General features: G+C 40.4%; 1 protein-coding gene across 1 annotated transcript in view; it reads left to right on the top strand.

Moving 5' to 3' along the window:
• Positions 1-24,510, top strand: part of LOC128898093 (connector enhancer of kinase suppressor of ras 2-like) — a 193,134-nt gene that overhangs the window by 55,863 nt on the left and 112,761 nt on the right. Inside the window, exon 2 of the mRNA XM_054169610.1 lies at positions 16,418-16,581. Coding sequence (XP_054025585.1) covers positions 16,418-16,581 — 164 coding nt within the window. The remainder of the gene's footprint in view (positions 1-16,417; positions 16,582-24,510) is intronic.

The following is a 24,510-nucleotide window of genomic DNA, read 5'->3' as shown; positions in this document are numbered from 1 at the left end:
ATTCTCAAAGAGAATTTACTTCAGGCTGAAAACACTCCTCAAACTGGCATACTTGGATGTCTCTGTGCAGCAGCGACTGGTTTGCTTTGAATGTGTGCATAACCACAGTAGCCATTCCCTTCCCCAGGCACACAGAGAGGAACATGTGAGAGGATGGAAGGTATCACCTCTGGTTCGAGTCCCTGGAAATGGAATTGCCTTTCTTCTTTTGATATAGCTGTGCAGTGCAGTTTCACACAGAGCTTTATCTGACACAGACAAATTCAGTTGTAAGAACAAGAGGAGTTCCATTGACTGTCTCTTTTTTCATCACAAGCAGCAGCTAAATTCAGCTCCTTGGGTTCAAAATGAAGAGTGTGAAAAGATGGTGTATGGCTGTTTGCCTAAGAAACTGTGCCTTGTTTACTGAAAGAAATTGTAACGTGTTGGCATCCACTGTAGTTCAGCTAACTGGGAGCCTGCCAGAATCAAATCAAAATGTGTTCACAGTATCTCCAACATACCACACAACTGCCAACTTTGTAGTAGCAAGATGCAGCAGCCTGCTTCAGAATGAAACACAGGAATCACCCAACATGCGAAATAAACTCATTACATGTTGGGTTGCTCCTGGTTATTACAACCTTTCTAAATTAAATTATTTTAATAGAACTTAAATGGCACAGAGAGAGGCCTTACAAGACCATTTCACCAGAACTTAGGGCTTAGTTAGGCATTTATACCTGGAAAGATGGGGGGAAATGACTTAATTTGTCCCCTGATAAGCTACACCCCTGGACTGCTTGTTCAGACGTGGCTGACCACTTCAGTGGGTCTGTCAGATCTAAACGAGCTGTTTAAACTGTAATAGTTTTGTGGGGAACCTTTTCTGCCAGCACAGTCAACAGGTACTCTGTTCTTCTGTCTTTGAGTGAGTAGCATGAGTTCATATCTCCTATAATTTAGATACCCATGTGTCACAGATAACCAGAAATGGATCACTTATTTTTGCTCTAGTGGTATCCATATGGCATGTACAATCCTCATCTAAAACATCAATATATAGCTTAGTGTGCTCTGTGTCTCAGCTTAAACACAAAACACTGGTGACCTAGAGGTGGTCATGTTTACTGATGCTCCAAGACTAAAGTTAGAAGACTGATTTTTGTGCCTGTGGTTTTTGCCAGAGACAGTTTTGTACTAGAGCCTCACCTTCCAGCCTTCTATAGTGCTAGTTCTACAGCTGTTTGGTGACAATATCCACTGGTAGCTGTCATTTAGTGTGCTTCTGGCTCTAAAGGGAGGTGTGAATGTAGCTGAGCTTTTTTAAAGGTCTGGATGTGTTTAATAAACAAACTTATGAGGAGAACATTCATTTAAGTAGTGTCAGTTAGCCCTGGCCTGTAAGGACTTTTCCTGCAGTCGTTGCAAAACAAGCCTTGTTTTGACCTTTCATCGTTCCATTTGTTGAGCTAAATCTCTTTGGTTTCAGTTCAGACTCAGCATAGATACCAACCTGGCCTTGCAAAGAGACTTGTCTAGGGAAAATGAAAATAGTTATTATTTTTAGTTCTCTGGCTCATGTTCATGTTCCTTGGTAGAGCACTGGAAAGTGCAAGACAGGTCACTTCTACTTCTGGGCTCTTCACTGCCTGTAGCTTTTCATAACTGAACAAACCCATCAGTCATGGTCTGTGGGGATTATTTCTTATCATCTCCTCGTGATCAGTAGCTTCATTTGGAATGTGAGCGATGTTCTCAGGTTCCTTGCCTGCTGATCTTTCTGTTTTAACTCGGTCAGCTGAAAAGTTGTGACTTCAAATCTCAAAAAGGTTATATAATATCTGAGGTATGAAAATGTAAAGATGCTTCTAAAATGCCTCTTCACTCAGGAAATTAGTACATGCATACCTAGAAGTATCATGGGAGATATTAATGCTTGTAGAAAGCTTTTCCAAAGGTGGAAGCTTAAAGCAAGGTATAAATCTTCTGCTCAATGTCCTTCCACGGAGACGTGAATTTCGATCTATGGAATTGAACAGGACCACCTCCAAACCTTTGGCTGCTGTGGGCTTGTCATACAATGCTCACTGCACTCTGGCTCTGCTCCAGCAGTGCACTTAAGCTTAATTTGAATCATGTGAATATTCCTGTGTAAGTCAATTGGAGGATTAGCAATATACAGAGAAGTGAGGCAGGCACTTAAGTTCTTCGTTGGATCGAGGCCACGTTGACACAAATCATCACTGTGGTGTGTTCTGTATTAAATAATGACTGATGCCAAGAGAAGGACCCTCCATGATCAGACTAGAATTCATAACATTTCTATTTTTCAAGTAGCTGTATGCCCAGTAATTTATTTCTTTTTGGAATCTGTTTTCTATGGTAGGATCTTCCAGTGGGAAATTCAGTACTGCAGTTCCCACAGACTACAACTGCCTGACAAACATAACCTGGAGATCAGTCTAATTAGATTTCCATTTTACAAGCATATGTGCTGGATTTGGTGAGTTCTACACTCTGACTGATGTTTCAGTTATGAAAATAAATGTGAGGTACATCTTAAGATTTCCTGTAACTGTCAAGGATTTAGCTGATGATTTAATTCCTAGTGTAACACATCCAAATTAACTTTCTACCACCTTACACATTCACTGACATAGCATTCAGTTTCCTTCATCTTATTTGTATGAAAAGGGCCACCAGTCTTACCAAGAGACACATGACTAAACCAGTTTGTGCCTGTTGGAAGAGGACTCTTGTGCTCTGAGTTTGTAATACATTCTAAACCTTCTGCATCATCTCCCCAGGCTTTTGTATGTAGATGTAGTTATCAAATTATCTTCTTTGTGACAGCGTGGTTCAAATGATCATGGCTCCATCCACTTGCTTCTACACCTGTGCTTCTCGTGCTCCTCCAGTTCTGCACCCTGTCTCTTGGGGATGCTGGCCCTGGATTCTGTGCCTGCATAGCAAGCTGGACTGGGGAATATCCACCTGCCAAGAAAGAAACTACCTTTTTTTTTTCCCCCTGGATTCTTGTTCAGATGGATCAATTCCCCAGTTCTGTTCGGTGTGCAGACTCAAAGGCATTTGGAGGTAGCAGCGAGAGGCAGGGAAGAGCTGAAAATGACTGTTTTAACTGCTGAATTTTCAAACCAAAGTTGTTTCACAGGCAGTTGACAAAAGAGGTTGAGCTTTCCTTCACCTTCTGCACACTTCACCTTCAGCTTGCTGAAACAGGCTGATCTAATTCACTGGGCCACCATGAAATTGCTAATACCAATACAGGAGATGGGAGGAGGAGAAGTTGTTGCTTCTTTTGGCAGCAGCGTGGTCTGAAATTGGCTTAAGCCTATTATGGAACTGCACCTTCAGTGACTTTTTTTGTATCTGAACAGAAATATATCATCTTGAGAATTACAGCTGAGGCATTAGATGCTTAAAAAGGAAGAGCAGCTGAGATGCTGTGAATAACGAAGTGCTCAGTAGTAAGGTAGAGAAACAAAAGACAAGATTTGCAAAATAACAGAGAGAAACAGACAGAATATAGCTCAAAACTATCTGGACTAATCAAGCCTAAGATTTCTGGTGGCAGACATGAAAGCATTGGGACAGCAAGGTGATTAAATCTGAAGTCTCAAACATTGATTAAATTTTTTGTTAGTGTATAAATTCTTTGAATAAGGAACTTGGTTAGCAAGGTCAGCACAGTACAGGCTTGGAGGAAAAGCTAAACAACAGATTATTGAGTATACGAGTTCTGTATGTGTGCTGCTTTAGAATGTCTTGCTAAGTTCTAAATGGTTATTTGTATAGTATTAAAATGATCTATAAAGAAAGGACTGATTCTCCATAGAGAGCAAATAGGGACAAAACAAAGTGAAAATCGATTAACTTGAGCTTTTCTGGTAAAAATACTCATCTAACCAATCTGCATCTCATTTTTTTGGTCACTTTAATAGCACTATATGAAACAAGATCATCAGAGTGTTATCTCTGCACTTAACTAATCATGATTTATTTTTTTATTCTCCAACGCAGGAGTAATCAGAATAGTAATGAGCAGTCATTTAGTGCAATGTAACTTAGATGACTTGTGAAATAATACAGACCCTGCAGCCCTCTAGAGGAAATACTAATTTTTCATCCTGTCCTTGAAAATTACTAAAGTAAGTCAAGGACATTCATATTTCGTAAAGAGTTTTTGTCATGGCTGCAGGTACTAGATTTGTTTTTTCAGTTAGGATTCAAAATTGACTAATACACACCTAATGATGCCATTTGCTCACTGTAAAGGTCATGATAAATTGATTTTTTTCTAGTCCCATTTGTGCATTTTTAGGTAAAAGACACTGTGAATAGTGCTGTCAATTAATCTCTATCATCAAGTTACTTAACCTGCATTTGAGAAAGTGACTTGTAATCTGACAAAAGGGGAAAATCCAAATTCCATCCTAAACAGCTACTGTGTTTGAGGTCAAAATGGGACCTTTTTTATTCCTGAAAGTCTTTAAAGTCTTGGTTACTGTGAACTAGGAAGGCATATGATCACAATAGCACGGAATTGTCAAGGTTGGAAGGGACCTCAAGGATCATCTAGTTCCAACTCCCCTGTCTTAGGCAGGGACACCTCGCACTAGATCAGGTTGCTCACAGCCGCATCCAGCCTAGCCTTAAAAACCTCCAGGGATGAGGCTTCCACCACCTCCCTGGGCAACCTGTGCCAGTGTCTCTTCACCCTCACAGTGAAGAACATTTTCCTAATATCCAATCTGAATCTACCCACTTCTAATTTTGCTCCAATCCCCCCAGTCCTATCACTACCCTATGTCCTAAAAAGTCCCTCACCAGCTTTCCTGTAGCCCCCCCTTAAGATACTGGAAGACCACAATAAAGTCTTGCTTGAAAAGTAAATATCTTTAAAGCACTGAAAAGCAACAATCATAATCTACACAGAACACAGGAATTTTCAACTTGAAAGTTATTGATAATTTGTTCTTCAGTAAAACAGTGCCCTTAGTATTTAAGTTTTAAGCTTGTAGGGTTTTTCCTAAAGTGGTGCAGTGTGAATAATGCAACTTGAAATGTTTTCACATGAGGCAATCCATTTCCATAATTCTTTTCATGTACTTGTTCTGGTTTTGAGACTGAGGTTCAAAAAGCCTGGGTTTAAGGTTCAGTTGGTACAAATGGTTTCTGCTGGCATAGGGGTTTTGGGGTAGTGTGTGTGAAGGAGGCTTGTTTGTTTTTCTCAGCTCCATACTGAGCCAAAGATGTGTGTCACCTGGAAAAGCAGACAATTACAGCACAACAGTAACTAAAACTACTAATCCAATCCTCTTATGCCATGAAAAGGCACCTATGCTGCTGGCTAAAGTGAAGATGCACCCTTTACCTGTGCAATCCTCTTAAGGCAGGTGTACTGGGCTTCCATTCCCAGATAGGGAAGAAGCAAATTGCAGCTTGCTGTTTGCTAAATCCTCTTAGAGATGAAGCAGCCTGAAATTTTGCTGTGGTCTGTAGAATTAGCAACCAAGTTACATTTGCTCTTTGCCTGCTCTTTTGATTGCATGTGCCACAGGCCAGTCGTGGTACAAATTCCTCCAGGCAGCCTTGCTCATCCAGCACTTCTCTGAGCTGCAACACCTCCACCATGGTCTACTTGCAAGTACTTTCTGTTAGTTGTGGGCTGAACCCCTCTGTTATAATTGGCAGCATTTCCTCTATGATTTAGATATTCTAACACTCACAGAAAAGTTCTTCAAGTTTTCTTGTTGCTTTATATGCCACAATAAAAGTTGGAAAAACACAACCTTTTGGGTCCAGCATGCACCAAGCTTTTCTTTTATCTACTGAGCCAGACAGGAGCAGCAAGATTTATCTGTTCATTTACCAAGGAAAAAACAAGGGTGACACAATGTGCTTTCACTGGGGCTTAAGAAATTAAGTTATCTTTTTTCATGTTGAATTTCCAGAGGTTCAGGAAAATGGCAATTGAGGAAAAGCTGATCACATAACAACTTAAGGGCAAAATGGTTTGTAAATCTGACAGTCACACCAGGCTCAGCCTTCTGACCATTTTGGATTATTTCACTCTTACTTCCTTGCTGTTTTTTTCCTACAGCTATTGTATTTTATACAGAAATCTGTAGTCCTTGAATTTATTTTGTATACTCACCTCTCCCAGGAATTTCCTGTGTTACTCTTTGCATAGCTTGGTCCTGCTTGATCTTCCCAGCTGTATTGTCTCAGGGTTGTGCCCAAAGACCCAGCCTCCTGCCTGTGTCTGTGGCATCAGGTGGCAGGAGCAAACCCCTGCCTAAGTGTGACTTAAGGTGCTGACTAAGTTCTGATGTCTTCCCATGTTCAGTTCTCTGACATGAATGAAAAATAAGTGCTGGAGAAACCAGAAGATACTTTTCCTTTTGTGATGCTTTAATGAGAAAGCCTACTCCCTGAGTAAGTGGCCACAAGGAATGTCCCCAGAAACATTATGTCATATTGTGCTGGTTTTGCTGACAAGGAAATAATTTATCCCACTCAGTTAATATGGTGCATTGCTGCAGGTTGTGGGTCTGCACTGTCAGTGAGTTAATGAATTTACCTTTTCACCAGCAGCTCTATTTAGAGGATTAATGGACAGCTCTTATTACTGGCACTTTAATATTGTGCATCTCTTATTCTTTGTCTGATGTCTGAAGGAAAGGAAAAAAAGCTTCACTGTTGACTTGAAAGGAACAAAAGTATGTCTGAGAATGCTACAAGAACTGTGGTTTAGTTCTCTCATGTTATCCTTTGGCAGCAGTGGGCTCTGGAGCTGCTGCAGTGGTTAGGTCTGGATGGGAGCTCTCAGTATTCTTCAGATTTTTCAGACACTAGTCCTGACCTGTGCCCTGTTTATGTGTGCTTCCATGTAAAAGAAGCATATTAAGTAATATTTCAAACATGACTGAGTGGTTAAATATTTTTCAGTCACTTGATTTTACATTTGTTGCTACTGAATTACCAATAACTTTATTGCCTTGTGGGCTGGATTAAAATTTTCTATGCTTTGAGCTGGAATTGCATTTTATTTGTGGACTTTTGAGTATATATTTCTTTAGATATGATAAAATCCTGGCCTGTTTCTTGATAGAAGTATTTAATCTTGGATAAGCTATGGCCAGATCAAACAACAAAACATTTAGAATTCGGAATTAAACCACAAAATAATGGTGGTTTAAGATGTATTCTTAAACTACATGATTCTTCATCATGTAGCTGAAGCCAGAAACTTAATCTATCTAAATCTGATACTACAGGAAAAGTGGTAGTGAATAAAAATTTCTGTCTTTCTGTTCAGTAACAACCAAAATAAATCTCTGTGGCATCATCACCTAACATAAACATGTAGAACAAAAATGGGGCAAGGAAGGGAAGGTAAAAGCTTCTTTCTTCATTGGAATTTACAGTCTGATTTTGCTTTCATGACTTATTCCTATTTACCTGTTTTTGGTTGTTTCACATAGTTTGTAGCAAGAACAAAGGGTGGTGAGACACTGGAACAGGCTGCCCAGGGAAGTTGGGAATGCCCTCTCCCTGGAGGTGTTCATGGCCAGGTTGGATGAGGCCTTGAGCAGCCTAATATAGTGGAAGGTGTCCCTGCCCATGGCAGGGTTTTGCCCATTCCAACCTAACCCAATCTATGAATAATTCTGAACTGAATTTAATGTATGATTTGAGGGCAGGATTTATTTCACGTAACTTTAACTGTCTGCATTATGAATGTTGTCCAGCAAGTCACTTTTCACTCTATTAATTGGTTCAGATGGATTTGTTGTCTCTCTTAAGTATTTTTGTTTCCTTTGCATTTAAGACAAGGACAAGTGCAGCATATCTCTGTTTTACTTGCACAAAACCTTGTTTGTGATTGAAGACTTTTCTGTGGGGAGTGCAAGGTGGATTAGTCCTTGAAGCTGGAGAAAGGAGTTTTCAGTTACTAGACAACAGGGGTCTGAAATAACTCACCTCAATGTGCTTAGGCTCTAGTGAAAGATACTTGATTTTCTGATGTTTTTTCTTTCCATCTAAGAATGTTTCCTTTTTATTGGTAGTTTTTGGGTTGGTTTTCCCTTTTCTTGCTTATGTTGTGTTTTTTTCCCCCTCCATCCTTTCTGCCAGCAGCTTGACGGTTGTTGCAGAAAAAAACCCCAAACATTGGAAAGAGAGCTGGAACAGGCTCTCTGAATCCCCCACACCACTGCCCCCCAACCCAGGAGATGAGCAGACAACCTCTGGTACTTATTGCAAAAAGAAGCAATATAAAACCCAATTACATCAATTCTGCACTCTTAAGCTCTACTACCCCTCAAGCACACAGGGTAGATGTTCTTTTTTCCAACTGTTCATGCTCATCCTAGAGATGTTTAATCATCACCAGAACTCTTATAGTTGCTCTTTCCTAACTGGGTAAATTTGAGGATTTCATTATGCTGGTTCTGCAGTTTGGTTTGACTATAAATGAAGAAGATTCCTCTAAACATGACTAATTTTGTCCTTGCTCCTTTTATATTGTCTCTTCAGCTAATCCTCAAAGGGGTGGGTGTGTGTGTTTAAATTTGCTGTGTATTTCAGGACAGCTGAAACAGTGGCTGGCTCAGTGACCATACATTTGACATCTCAGCAAGTAAGGAGGGGGGCAAAAAAAGAAAAGAGGAAGAATTGTCAAATGTGGCTTTCTTATGGTGTAGTTTTAAAAGCATGTGTGCTGACAGTTGTGCCAGCTTAAGCATCTGCTCCTTCATCCATGGGTATATTCCCCCTCGTTTGCACCAGTTAAAAATAGCTGGTAACAAAAAGGAGTGAAGTTAACACAGAGCACTTCCTGACCCAATTCACTGGGCAGCCATACACAGTCATAGGAAGCACAAGGAACAGGGTGTGCAAGGGTACCGCTCCACTTTGGAACCAGTGCCTCTGCCAGAAGAGATTCTCATCAAACTCTGTCTCGAAAACATAAAGCAATGTGTTACATGAGTTCAGTGCGGGGAAAAGATAGAAGCACTTGCCTTGCATTTGGCCAAAGCATTTCTCTTTTAAAATGAATGTAACGAGACAGATCCAGTGTCCAAGTGTTCTCAGCTGGGTCACACTGGAACATGGAAGCATCTAATCAAATAAATGGGAGGTATGAGTGCACTGGCTTTTGGAAGCTTATGAGCACTTCCAGGTCACTCTTCAGCCACACTGCATCAACAACGGCTGGAAGCTTTTTTTACATTGTTATCCAGCAGAAAATTAATGGGGCTAAAGGACTTAAATATTCATTAGCTCAGAGTGCTAATAAAGAGGCTTCTGGTTTTTATCACTCTTCAGAGAAATCCAGCAGCAGCAGCGTCAGTGACACATATTGAGGTTAAGATTGTTGTGAGCTGTGACAGCAAGGAGTATGCTCTTGTGCCTGAAAATGTGATACGTTCCCTGAGCGTGACACTTTTTTCCTCCAGAGGCATCTTTAAGGTCACATCTAGTTTCAGCAAGCTTCTTTAAAATGCTTCTTTAGTCTTTCTGTGGTTCTACCACAACTCAGAAGCACCTGTCAGTTCTGGAGGAAAAAGTTAGAAAATCTTCACTTCCTAATAGTCAGTCACAGATAATGAAGGCAGAACTATATTAAGTCATTTTCTTCCTGTATAGGAATGTTAATTTAAAGGTGCTGGAGTATCATTAAATCAAATTTTATAAGTACAGCAGTTTGTTCATTTGTTATTAATACTGCTTGGCACATTCTCTCATAAAACCTTCTCAGACACTCTGAAGTCTTAAAATATTAATAATTTCTGCACAGCTTTTGTCTTGCTAACACAGTTAGCTAGGAAAATTGCTGCCAGACAGAGCTGTAATTATAGCCAGTATGATTATGGGAAAGCCCATTGCATGGGGCATGCTGAAATAAAATATCGTGATGGTGATGTAGTATTCCCATTGGGTCTCATATGGGATAGCATTTGGAGCGGGGGGGTGGGGGAAGTCTGGGTCTCACACTGCACTCTTGGTACGGTGGCTGTGATGTTTGTCCTTATTCAGAGAGAGGATGACTCTTTGGAAGGAGGGGAGGGTGGTATCTATATGGTTAGGATCTTTGGATTGTTAAATTTCTTGAGGGTTATGTCCTTTTTGCCAAACCTGCTGGTGGTTGAGGAGATCTGTTGTTGCAAGTGAAGATCTGACCTGTTCAGGGCAGAGAAAGGGAACTGAGGTTGGAAGCTGCCATCGTCCTCCAGCTTGCGCTCTCACAGTACTGCTTCCCTGCGTGTAGAGAGGAGGGGAAGCTGCCCGATTCACATCTCAAAAATACAAGAATAGGGGCTGTGTGGAAGGAGAAGAAATGTCATCTCTGGAAATGGAAGCTGGCAGTAAATGAATGCAGTTGGGAAAATGCAGGGATTTGCAAAGGGCAAACTGAGATTTTTGCAATAAGAATTAGGAGGGGGAGAGGATGCTTGTCACTAGGACTGTTGGGCCAGTGATATTGGTTGGTGTGTGGGGTGTAGCTGCAGGACGAAGACAAGGAGAGGTTGAGGAGAAGGGAGTTTTCTACATGAAAAGCCATCAGTGGGAGAAATGGTCTGCCTGGAAAAGAGCCCAGCAGGGCTGTCTGGTTGCTGGTGCTTGTGCATGTCTGCAGAGGGCCCTGAAGGGCAAATGTGGAGCCTGGCTCTGTAAGGAGAGGAAAATAGGAGTGAAAGAAGTAGCTCGTGGTCTGTCACACTCTTGGCCGGTGGTGTGAGGCAAGTGGAAGAGCTTACATCCGGTAAACTTCAAACCATTTTGAACTCTGGAATGAAGTCAACATTTTTGCTGTCAGTTGGTGTCTGGGAAACATTTATTCAAAGCTCTGATCCTGCTTTGGTTCCTGCTCAAGAAGATGATGGATCTGTAAATTCAAGTGGCAGAAGCCTGCCACTGTATTTGCATCTGAAACATCGTCTGTTTGTGGGTGAATATTCGAGTGATGCAGGGGAAACTCATCCGGGAAGCAACCTTTAAACACATTATACTTGCACAGCCAAGCATTTAAAGGTCAGATAATGCCAGAATCGAGGGATTGTGTTATATTTTTTTTTCCCCAGAATAATCTTAATTCTTTTCTATGTGTTTGCACATTCCTGCTAGGAATTTTTAATGAACTTTTTATATGAAATTTTGTCATCTGGCAAGTCTTGCTGTAGATCAAGTTTGTAGCATTAAAGGTGCAAAACACTGCATGATGCTCTCTAGTTTTAAACAGACTCTAAACTTCAGGAAAGTTTAAGTCTGAAGCACTCCAAGCTTGCTGTTTTCAAACACATTCCCTTTGTCTCTTTCTGAATTGTGGGGCTATGAAGATCCTTTTCTCCAGGCATTCTAAACAGCTGGGTTTTTTTCTACTGGAAAAGCTTAAGAACAAATAACTGATATCTGAGAGTCAGCTTAGCATGAACATGGTCCTGAGGATTATGCCTTTGCCTCAGTTGTTGGAATCTTGAAAAGCTTTTAACATCATTGACAAAAAAAATATCCACCTGATGATTTTCATTGTTGCAAGTTATATAAGAATTGGAAAAGATTCACTGTGCCTAAGCCCAGTGTAATAAATCAAAGGGGTTTTGGACCAAGAACATCCATGAATTGATGTGTGTAGTCAATAAAATTACATTTAGGAGCAGGCATGTGTTCACCACCTACCTCTCTCTGTTAGCCAAACAGTCAATTTCTTCCAGGTCTTTCTGGTGGGCTGCTGCATATTGCTTAAGTATAAAATACCACTGGGTTGTTGCTTGGTTGTTTTAAAAAACAAACCACCCCCACAAGTACTCATTCTGCAATACTTATGATTTGGACTGAGCCTCCAGATGCTGCCAGGCACTGGATGTATTTAGGCAGATCTGAGTATGTAAACTGAAAGTTGTGAGAGGAGCAGAAGTTTGTTCTGCCTTCCCCAATTCATTAGATCATTTCCAGATATATATATATATATATATTTAATAGTGAATAGTTCATTTGCTGCACTGTGAAGTTACTTTGCCTAGGAAGAACAGCCATAGTGGTGTCAGGTCAGGTGTCTCAGGTGAAGTCCTCTTTCCTTGGATGGTCATGTGGAATGTCACTTGTAAAAACCAGCAGGAATCAAACAGTGTTTCTTTCCTTATGCTTCCAGACCTCCTTCCGCAGTTGTCTTCTCTGAGCCTTTTCTCACACTGACCACAGCTTCTGGTTTTCTTCCACTTTTGCTGTTCCCTTTTTCATGGTGTTTGTCCTCTGTGGGGTTTTTTTGTGGTTTGTTTTGTTTTTATTCTTGTCACCCAGAGGTAGTTTCAGTACAGTTTTCTTTTGAATTATTAGATGACCCTGGTGCCTCACAACTCAGCTCACCCTCCTGAGACTCATGTCCTGCTGTTGGCATGTTCCTGCTGTGCCCTGTGCTCATATTATACAAGATATCTGCCCTCAGAAGCAAGCACAGTCACCATTTGCATTTATCTTCACTGAAGGGCACAGCAGTGTTGTGAATTTCCTCCAACACCCAGCACTTGAAAATCGAGTTTGTCCCCATTTCACTTGGATTTATTGATTTTATTTTTTTTTCACAAATCACCATTCTGCAACAACAGAGATATGATGGTTGTATAGCTTTGATTAGTTGAATGAGAGACATTAATGGGAATATTAATTTGCTCTTGGCAGAGCCCAGTGTAATCCTGAACAAACAGATCATTTGAGTGACTTGCAGCTTTTGTCCTGTAGACCCAGATTCTACAGACATTTGCATTTATGACTTAGCCCTTTTAGCCATTGTGGCTTCAGCATTCTGCTAGGTGCTTTTACTATTTAAAATAACTTCAATATAAAAAGTCATGGAATTGTTAGGCTTGGAAGGGACTTCAAGGATCATCTAGTTCAACCCCTATGCCATGGGCAGGGACACCTCACACTAGATCAGGTTGTTCACAGCCACATCCAACCTGTCCTTAAATAACTCCAGGGATGAGGCTTCCACCACCTCCCTGGGCAACCAGTTCCAGTGTCTCACCACCCTCATGGGGAAGAACTCCTAACATCCAATCTGAATCTACCCATTTCTGGTTTTGCTCCATTCCCACTAGTCCTATCACTACCTGACATCCTAAAAAGTCCCTCCCCAGCTTTCTTGTAGACCTCCTTCAGATACTGGAGGGCCACAGAAGGTCTCCTCGGAGCCTTCTCCTCTCCCGACTGAACAACCCAACTCTCTCAGCCTGTCCTCACAGGAGAGGAGCTCTAGCTCTCTACTCATCCTTGTGGCCCTTCTCTGGACACGTTCCTGCACATCCAGATCCTTCTTGTAATAGGGGCTCCAAAATTGGATGCAGTACTCCAGGTGGGGTCTCACCAGAACAAAGTGTGTTTGACTTCCTTGCCACATTGGCTATGACAATTATATATATAAAATAATATATATTATATAATAATTCTATATTCTAAAATATCATTATATTTTCTATACATCTATGGCTTAACAGTCCCTTGCATCAATGCTAAGCTGTAGAAGTCAGGGCTGATAAATGTGGTTCCTCTGAGCTGCTTTCCTTCTTTCATCCCCAAAACCAGAATGAGCAATCTTGCATTTTTGTAGCAGAGCATATCAGAGGAATGGCCTTGTGAGAGCAGTTGTGCTTGTGACAAGCTGAACCGGCAGGACCTTTCCTGTCTGCCCTCCCCATAACCCCTTCATTTCACAGCCAGAGTTCTGTCGTCGTAGCCACCTGCCATATATTTTCCTGTAGGAATAATGATGTAGTCTGAACAAAACCATCACCTGGTGGGGAATTTTTAGGATAGCTGACAAGCCCAGCATGTTTTGCAGTAAGTAACAAAAATCTGTTTAAAATGTATGAAAAATAAGATAATAAGGATAATTTATGGAAAGAGTTATGAAAAATTGGGAAGAACAGACTTTTAAAATTAGAAATAACATTTGTGTCGTGATGGATCACACTTGATGAAGTTATTGTCACTGCATTCCTGCCCTGTCTGCATGATTTCAATTCCTGCACAGAGGGCTCCCACCTGTGCTTTTCCTTCACTTAATTTCATAGTCATTTTGTTCAATCTCCCTGTCTAATGCCAGAGAGAAAGAGACAGATCTTTATGTAACGCAGCAACTACGTTTGTCCTTTTAATGTAAACCAAACCTGATGTCATTTGACATCAATGGAAAGATTCATTTTAATCTCAGTGGGTCTTATTGTACCCACAGTACATGGCATCTCTTTTGTAATGTTGGCTCTGAGTTAATACTTAAATCTGATTTCAGCCAGCTCTGCAGACAAGTTTTTAATAATGTGTGGGCTTGCTTTGTTGTTTTAATGGTCTCTTTTTTCCTTAATTAAGCTCTTTAGAAAACAAACATTTTCAAGCTAACTCCCTCTCTTCTCTTGCCCTTTCTCTCTTTTTTCTGCCTCCTTTCTTTTCCATGTTGCCTTGATTTAGGCCATTTTCAATGTGCCTTATTTGCCAAATCATAGTTTGCAGTAAACACATCAGAGATGTTTGTTTTTCCTCTACTCTTGGAACACAGAGAAAGTTTTCGTAGCCCTCGTGGCTGGAATACAATTTCTTTTACTTAAAAGTGGATAGGGCAGATTTCTCATCATGGGTGTTAAGTCTCAGCTTTAAAATAAAGCAGAAATGTTTGAACCCTGTTCCATGAATAAAGTTATTGCACTATGAAGGATACATGAGTTTGTTACATACTGTCCCCAAAAGAAGTAAGAAATTGCAGAGACAGAACTGCAGGCTTCTGCGATTCTTGCCTGACCCTGACACTGTAATTTGAGAATGGTGGCCTGCAAGAGACCTGGTGAGGGACTTTTTAGGGTGTTAGGTAGTGACAGGACTTGGGGGGGATGGATCCAAGCTAGAGGAGGATAGATTTAGATTAGATGTTAGAAAAGCTCTTCACCATGAGGGTGGTGAGACATGGGAACAAGTTGCCCAGGGAGGTGGTGGAATCCTCATCTCTGGAGGTTTTTAAGGCCAGGCTGGATGTGGCTGTGAGCAACTTAATTTAGTGTGAGGTGTCGCTGCCTATGGCCAGGGAGCTGGAACTAGATGATCCTTGAGGTCCCTTCCAACCCTGACAATTCTGTGATTCTGTATAATTTTATTTACTTTCAAAGCAGGGTTGCTGCCCCTTGCTTTATATTTGTGCATCTAAACCAACATCAGTCGGATCTGTAAATGGAAATTCTGCAGAGAAAAATTGCAGGAAGAGTCATAATGAGACCTAAGTGGGTCTAGGAAATAAATATTCCTTTTGGCTTTGGTGAACCTAAGTGATCTTATTCTCTTCTCTTTCTAATGGCATCTTTGATATTTTCATTCCAAATGCAATTACAGCCACAATAACAAAGACTGAAACTACTGACATGTAAATTCTTGCTTTGTAATACCTCAGAGTTATCAACACAACATTTTTCGTTGCCAGAAAAGGAACACTTTGATACCTTTGATACAGAAAAACAGAGGGCAGGGGACAAATATTTCTTTGTGTGTGTATTTATTTGATGCTTTCACACTATGAGGCAGTCTGCTCCTTTAATGATACTTTTCTGTGTTCTGTCGTCCACTGCCATGCTGTTCGCACCACTAAGTAAAAGCTTCTAAAGATGGCCTGGGGAGCTGTTACTGAGCAGTTTGAATAGCATAAATTCCTTCTTTTGCTCTTCTGTCATAAGTTCTCTCTGGCCCAAAAGCATAGTTAGTGTATAAACTACATTCATAACATAAAAAGTGCCATGCATAAACCGTGTGGCTACAGTTTTCATGGGCTAGCACCTTCATTCAGTATCTTCTGAATGTTTCTGAATGCTCTAAATACTTAATTTAGGAAGGGGCTTCTCCCCTCTCATGAGACCCCACCTGCAGTACCTGCACTCAGCTCTCGAATCCTCAACACAAGGACATGGCAATATTAGAGTGAGTCCAGAGAAGGGCCACAAAGATGACCAGAGGGCTGGAGCACCTCTCCTGTGAAGACAAGCTGAGAGTTGTTCAGACTGGAGAAGAGCAGGCTCTGGGGAGACATTATAGCAGGGGGATTACAGGAGAGCTGGAAAGAGACTTTCTATGAAGGCAGGTAGTGATAGGATGAAGGTTAATGGCTTTAAACTGGAAGAAGCTCGACTTTCATTAGACATTAGGAAGAAATTCTTCCCCCATGAGGGTGGTGCAAATAATGTCAGTCATGAAACTTTTCTGTGTAGCTGTATGTGCCATACTGTGTTAAGTTAAACTGTCATTTTTTGCCCTTTCTCCATAACAGATGCAAGCAAGAAATTATACTTTTGTTCCCAAGAATTGTCTGTGATTCTCTGTGATACAGAGGAGTGATTATGTCCGTTCTCTGAACATGCTGTTGCCTTTTTTTAACTAGGCCTTGACGATTGCCTCCAGCAATACATAAAAAACTTTGAAAGAGAGAAGATCAATGGGGAACAGCTGCTCCACATCACCCATCAGGAGCTTGAGGAGCTGGGAGTCACTCGCATTGGCCACCAAGAACTGATACTGGAAGCAGTTGATCTGCTGTGCGCATTGGTGAGTAGTTTCTTACTTCATTCATCTTAATAATCTGGGGTTATAAATTTCTGAACCACAACTAAATGAACGTGGGCTGCACACTGCAGCTATGTGCTTGTACAAACATAAGTGGCTTTGCTTCATTAAAGGACAGGCATGCACAGGCTTCTTTCAGCTGCAAAGAAACTATATATATCCATTTAATGATTATGTACACTGGTGTTTTACTGCTCTTCCTCTACCTTTCTCAGGCTTGCATTCAGATACTGTTGACTATCACTACTGGCATCCATATGGTTCTGTAATTATGTGCCATATGCCCTCGTATTTCACTGACATTTGCCACACTACCCTAAACCAAGTAGACCTGAGTGTTTTAACCATGCCAGCATTCAAAAGGGTGGTACTAGGGAGCCAGAAGGTAATGCTAATTAAGCTGGAATATTGTTTAAAATGAGCTGTATAACAGGATTGGAATGATAAAACTGACTTTATATCTAAAGTTCAGCCGTGTGTCCATGTAAAGTTTGGGGGTTTTAGCAAGCTGCAAGCATGCAAATTTGGAAGAACACAGTTTGGTTTGTTTGGGGTGGTTTTTTTCATGTAACGTGTTACTGTTTCAGGTAGCCTCTCAAGAATGTTTTTATTATCAGAAAAGGTTTTTGTTTTTTCTCTTTCCCCTTTGTTATTTCATGTCCACCAGCTGATAAAATGGAACATATTAATTTCATCCTAAAGTTTAAAATAACTTTGTGTAGGGGAACAGGGGAAAGGATATTTAATACACATAATAAAGTAAACCAGTAAAATTACATAGGTAAATTGCATAGGACATTGCCAGGATTTTACTACTTTATCAGGAGGTCTGCTCTTGAACAAACTAGATTATCCAGTGGGATTCTGGTAAGATAAATTGTCTCCAACAGGGAAACTGGCACTTACCAGTAAAATAGAAAACAAGGGGATAAAATACCCTTGATCTAAACAAAAGCAGTATGAAGTACCTTTTATTATGCATATGCTTCTTGAAAGTACTTCATATTGCAAAATCTACTTATCATAGCTTGAGATCCACTCTTATAAACTAAGTAACAGTATCTCAAGTCAGAGAAACACTTCAGGCCTTTCTGCTGCATACTGCTTAACCCAAAAAAACCTTTTCTGTTTTGGAAACATTTAAACTTGACCTCAAGAGGTTTTTTTTCTCTGAAACACTGTTTTCCACCTGAAAGGAACCTAAATACCCCATAGTGTTCTGTTATATCATCTAAAGAGCAATGCAGGGCTATGCCCTGACAGTAGTCAGAAATAGCAGACCCAAGAAGTTTCCTCTGGAAAAAGAAGGCCCTTCAGTCAAGTGTGTTCTTCAGGAGGACCCTTGCTGAGTTGTAATTATTTGTATTATTTTAAACAAAGGCCCTGCATCTCTTAATTTCTGACCCTGCTGTTGGTCAACAGTGCAGTTCTCTTACTGTGCCACCTCATGACCTTGTTTCTTCTTTTAAAGCCAAATGGGGATTTTCCAGCTCCTGCTATCATTTATTTAGCCTCCTGCCTTTCAGCCCTTACCCTTCCATTCTCAGTGTCTCTGAAATACTTGATTTTTCTTTTTTCCTTCTAAGTTTTTATCTTTCTGCCCATTCTGTGTGATTCTGCTGAGAGAGTCTACTGCCTGCAGCTCTGCTCTTAGGGGCATTCTCTTGCTTCTGACATTTCTGCCTTGCTGCTGTGCACAGCACATTCTTCAAGTCCTGCAGCTTCTTCCTGAGCCAGGATCACAAGTAAAAGTTTTACAAAACTATGTCTAATATCTCCTTTTAATCTGCAATATCTAAGAAGTTTAATCTATGGAATCAAAAAGCATCATTATGGATTTCTTTTAATTCTCTTCAATAATGATAATAATTGAATGGTAGGAGGGCTGATGCTGCCTTTATTAGGAACTGAAATATGCTTCTAAAATATTACAGTGCTAAATACTGAACCATTAATAGATTAATCGTGGGTCTTCACCAAGATCATCTGAGATGTTGGTTTATCTTATACACAAAGAAAGGGTTCAGATGCATGTATCTAATCCTACTGCAAATTCCTGCTGAAGGATGTGAACATCTTTTGTTCCAACACCATCAGTCTGAACTAATTTGGTGCCATGCTTTAGGTGATAAGATGGTGTTGGGTGATAGGTTGGATTTGATGATCTTGAAGGTCTTTTCCACCCTGGTTAATTCTATTCTATTCTAATGCACTACAATCTCACTGCCGGTTAAGTGAGCAGTGAAAAGAGTGCACTGGAGTTCACCACTGTGATGAGTTTTTGGACTCTCTAGTTGAAAAAAAGCAGAGGGAAGACCTTATTTTTAAAGCAATTAAGAAAATGGGGTATGAGCTATCTGTGTTTTGCTTATCCTACTAAACAGAAGCTAACACAAATTATTTGAACAAAAATGTCTTAAGGAGCATCTAATTTTATCCTTGATTTCCTGAGTTTCATTATGAGCCAGCTTAATACAGTTTATGACAAGGTAGAAGGTAGCCTTAGGCAGGAAGATGTCAATGGAACAATGCAGCACGTCAGTGTGTAAGGACAGGGTACAGGGAGTACAATGTGAGTGTAGTTGTGAATTCATACATACACGCTTGACAAAAACTTCTCCAAGCTTATTAGGGAAAAAAAATGTGGAGGGTCTCATCTAAATTCTACATGTGGAGGGGCAGTAACAGCAGGAGTAGTAGTCTGTGCTTTCTCTCTGTCCCTCTCTTTGCCCCATTCAGCAAGGCCTGTGTTCCCAGTCCCACACCATGCACTGTTTGGATCACGGGGAGATGCATTCCTGTATCAATACATGTCAGTACTGCTTTGTACTCTGCATATCATCCACTCACTGGGCTGTGCCGACGAGCATTGATTGTTTGTTTTCTGTCCATGGATTTCTTAATTGATTTCAGTTTGGCAATTGGCAGTGTCCATGTTATGTGACCTATTTTTCCCAGGCAGTGTCAGCAGGATGTTGCATTCCCTCCTAGCTGGGTGGGTTGTGTAACGTGCTAAAGGGAAGCGTCTCCAATGTACTGTAGAAATCTCTCAGGTAAGCTTAGGCTCAGTGATGCATCAGGAATTGGTCACGACTGTAGCTGCAAACAGCTATGTTGCTTCAGGAAACCCAGAGAAATTTGACTGCCTTAGCTCAAGCTCTTGGAACACACTGAAAGTGCATGCTGCGATGCCATAGCTTCCATATGCTTTCCCTAAGGGCCTGGCCATCAGCCCACTGGCTTTTGGAGGGGTGGGAAGTAGTTGGTTGGGGTTACAAATCAAAGAGCAATGTCTCTGATGCAAACCATTACACAGCATATACAGAGCTTAGTGCTGACCCATAATGAGAGATCTAAGGGTAAAGGGGAAGAAAAAAAAAAAGGCAACTCTGTGTTTTATCTTCCTGGTCCTAAACCACCTGTTAACTCAACTCTCAAATGAAAATTATTATAGGCAGGGAGTGTTTGCTGCTACACATTTGCCCTCCAAATGATTTTACTGAGATGTTACTAAAAACAATCACAGAGCCTATTTTTTCTTTTGAAAGAAAGCTGACTTCAGAGCTTTCTTCAACTAGGCATCCTATCAAGAAAAGATGGCCTGCACTAGGAAAGAAAGAGATTTAAGAAATGTGAACAGGGAAAAATAAAAGTATTTGGCACACCTACACACATACTATGATGATACTATGATACACCTGTCACTGTGCAGATGTATCAAATACATCTACTTCTGCATGGTGATATATAAATAGATGTATTTTACCTTAAAAAGTAAATAATTTAAAATGTTAGAATAATCTGGGTTTTGAAAGAGTGCAGTTGGAATGTGAAAGGGGAGAGTATCTTGCACTGTGGTAGAGAAGTACTGGTGCTTTCTGAAATTTGCCCTTGGGATTGAAATTTTGTGATATGAAAGGAGATGTCATAGGTGAGCCATACATTCAGCTTTAAATTTTTTTTTTTGTTCCCACCATTCTAAAAAGACATTTTTGAGCAGTGACTTAATTAAGAAGAAAATTGGGAATGATAGCTGGGGGAAAAAGTCCTATCTGAAACAGCGAAGTCCTTCCTTACTACTGTGGTCAGAATCTGTTCTGCAATTGTTTATTTCAAGTGACCTAAATAACATCCACAGACTTAAAAAGGGCACCACTTTGGATTTGGATTGTAATTTTTCTTAAAGCTGAAATGCTAATCTGGATAGTTATTGGAGGACTAGTTGCACAAAGACTGGAGAAGTAGTAGGGCCTGGGGAAAAGAATTCTTTGATGGACATCAAGATATATTGGAAAAAAGAAAAGAGTACTTTTGAGGTCAACATGGGTAGCTGTTCAAACCTATGGAAGGAAATTTAATTTAATTAGGACACTATTGGAGTAGGTATATTGTTAAAGCCTGCACAAATTAAAATATAAACAGTCTAGTGGGAAGCCAGGCTTTGATAATGAATGGAAGAAAAAATGAATGCAAAATGAAAAGCAAGCTCCAATGTAGATTGTATCTAAAGTAATTAAGAGTGCTGTTAATTCACAAGCATTCAGCCAGAGAAATTGGGCACTGTGCTGTGATAGCATTCAAGGAGAAAGGAAGATTAGAAAATTTCTCTCTCTGCAACCCAAGCATGATAGTTTCCCTGGCAGAAGGAAAAATAGTCACCTGTGGGTCAACGTGTTTAGAACTGACGTGAGTTTAATGTGCCTGCATTTTTACTACCTCTTTTTAGCAATGTATGGGACATGGGATTGTTCTGCACATCAGCTGGGGCAATCCCAAGCACAAACACAGGCTGGGAGGAGAATGGGTAGAGACCACTTCCTGAGGAGAAGGATTTGGTATGCTGGTTGATGGGAAGCTAAACACGAGCTGCCCATGTGCACTTGCAGCCCAAAAGCCAACTGTATTCTGAGCTGCATCAGAAGAAGTGTGGCCAGTAGGTCAACAGAGAGGATTCCCACCTCTACTCAACTCTCATAAGACCCCAACTGAAGTGGTGTTCAGCTCTGGAGCCCCTGGGGCAAGAAGAAAATGGAAATGTTAGAGCAGGTGTAGGGGAGGGCCATGAAGATGACTAGAGCACCTCTTCTATGAAGACAGGCCGAGAGTTGGGGCTGTTAAGACTGAAGAAGGTAAGGCTCTGGGGAAACCTTATAGCAAGCATTAGTATCTGAATGGGGCTACAGGAGAGCCAGAGAGAAACTTGTCCTGTCACTCCATGCCTTTTTACAAAGCAGTAATGGCTTCAAACCAGACTTAAATTACATGTTACATATTAAATTAAGCATTAGAAAGAAATTCTTCCCCATGAGAGTGGCAAGGCACTGGAAAAGGCTGCTCAGAGAAGTTGTGGAGGCTCCAATCCCTGGAATTACTCAAAGTCAGGTTGGATGGGGCCCTGAGCAACTTGGTTCAGTAGATGTTCCTGCCTCTAGCAGTAAGATTTGAACAAGATGATCTTTGAGGTCACCTCCAACCCAAACCATTCCATGATCCCACAGAGACATATCTACCAAGCAAATATGTTTTTTTTTTCCCCTCTAACATATTTCTGCTTTAGCTATCAGTAAGAGTATTTTCTGGGTCAGATGGAAAGCAGCTTGCAGTCATTTATTTTGAAGTGAGCACTGCTGCAGACGACGCAGCCAGGCTTTCATGTCTGTCTCTCTGCCTGTTGATAAGGTTGCATTAAAATTGCTTAAGTTTTTATTAAAACTGATACAACTTTTTAATGGTCATAACTGCAATGATCTCTCTTGAGAACACTTTTGTCTTTCATTCTGCTGATACACTTCTTGATTTGTCATTACTGGGAGTATACTGGGAAAGATTTGTTTCTTTCATTTCCTGATTTGTAATCAAGTTTCCTTTGTACTAAGTCAAATGATACACCAGATACAGATTTATTTTTTTTCCTCTATGTTTCAAAGGTTATTCAGAGGTAATTATGCTATATAAATGGTTTTTTAATATACTTATATTTTTATGTATATATGGTTAACTAGGTGGAAATAAATCTTTCTTTGAAATGGACCTCCATCTCTTAGTGAGAGATGAGGAGACATTCCATCTCCTCAGTATAATGAGCAACCTGGCACGTACATTATTTTTGTCTATACAAACATATATGCATCCAGAGAGCTTGATTAATAGCAATTGGAAAAGGAGCTCAACTTTTGGCAGTCTGGGGCTATTTATTATGCTGCACCAAACTACTGAATGACTACTATTGAATGGGTTAGTTAATGATTCTACACATCAGAAAGGATGTATCATCTTTTGCTTAGTCTAATTAGCTGTTTCTTTCTTCTATAGCCTTTCTAATTGTGCTGCTTGGAAAACTATACCAGTTTAAGAATTTTCTGTTGTCCCTTCTCATTTTAAAGTCTTCTGTGTATTTTTGCATTTAAAGAAATGTTTTCAGAGCAGGACACTGAAGGAAGGTAAGTTTGCACAAACAGCTCACCGCAGTCTAAAGCTATTTCAGTTCAAAGGTAGTTTATACGCATGCATAATTGCTTTGTCTCGCTGGTAAGAAGTAAGGAATTCAAGACCTTGATGACCTGGGATGTTGAAAAAGGAGATCCCTGGATGAAATTACATCTTCTTTGTGTTGACTACCCAGCACAAACAAAATTCTCCAATTGTGTTATCAGCCAGTGCTCCCTTAGCAGATGTGAGTTGATGTAAGTAGATACGAGGCAGAGGGTGAATTTCTTTTACTGTCAGCTCAGTTTTGTCTTCAAGGAGCACTACCTCTGCACCAATTGCTCCAAGACTATTGTTTGTGCAGTAAGAATATTTTAGAATACTCTATCAGCTCCTATTTTAATTCCTTGAATTTATGTACACCAGTTGCCTGTAGAGCAAGATGATGCTAACAGACTAGTGAGAGGAAAGAGACCTTTGTTTTTCCTGTCTTTTGACATAGCTGAAATATTTTCTTTTGTCACACAGTAATTCTTTTTCCCAAAATAGGGAGAAACATGTTCTATTCCAAGTGTGAAATCTGCTTCAAAGCTTGCAATTTTCTTCTGAAAATGCATCTGTTTAAGTACTAGTGAGAGTGAGGATCCTAATCCATTGCAGGCTAGGCTGGTGAATAGGCTACTACAGGAACTGCTGCATGCTTCTGGAAACATAAATATACTTATTTCCATTTATAAATGTGTAAAATAATCCATTTACAATAATCCATTGCTATATTTCATGTCAGGCTGTGTGTCTGGGCAAACCCAGTGGTATTCTGTCAATGAATGTTTTACTCCTTTTCTTATTATGAGTTACTGACACTCGCTGGCAGAGAGCAGCAGACCATAATATCTACAAGTAAATTGCATTGCTACAGTAGCAGAAATTTATGCAAATGACTAGGTAAGGTAATGAGATGGTGCTGGCAACCCACGTGTGTCCAGTGGTATAGACCAGGGTGAGAAGGAAAGTACTGGCTGGAATTCAATCCAAACAGCTGGTACACACGACAATCTGTGGAAGTTCTTCCACGCCTCCTTCAGAGGATGTCAACGGTACGTTCATTTCTGACATCATTGAGGTTCCTTTTGTGGTTTAGATCTGGTTGGAGACATTTTTATTTGCAATTTCAGCCCTTCTGGATGTTTGGTTTCCACAGAGCTGGTGCTAGTGATTACAAGTACTGCTAGGAACATAGAAATGAACATTTCCCTGCACAGTGACAGAAGGAAAACCTAAACAAAACACTGTTTCCCTTCATGGTTGTTTCTTTTGAAACCAGCTGCCATGACATTGCACATTACAGTGTTAAGTGAATGTTTATTGCTTCTTTTGCTTCCCTTTCTTTGTGTTTATCACACAGAAGCCTGGTTTGCCAAAACCAGGGGACAGTGAAAAGAAGCAAATCCAGCTTCTGGTTTTTTCCAATGTTGTTTCCCTTCT

Source organism: Dryobates pubescens, chromosome 18 (assembly GCF_014839835.1).
Source record: "Dryobates pubescens isolate bDryPub1 chromosome 18, bDryPub1.pri, whole genome shotgun sequence".
Taxonomy (NCBI): Eukaryota; Metazoa; Chordata; class Aves; order Piciformes; family Picidae; genus Dryobates; species Dryobates pubescens.
This window is presented reverse-complemented; position numbering and strand designations above follow the sequence as displayed.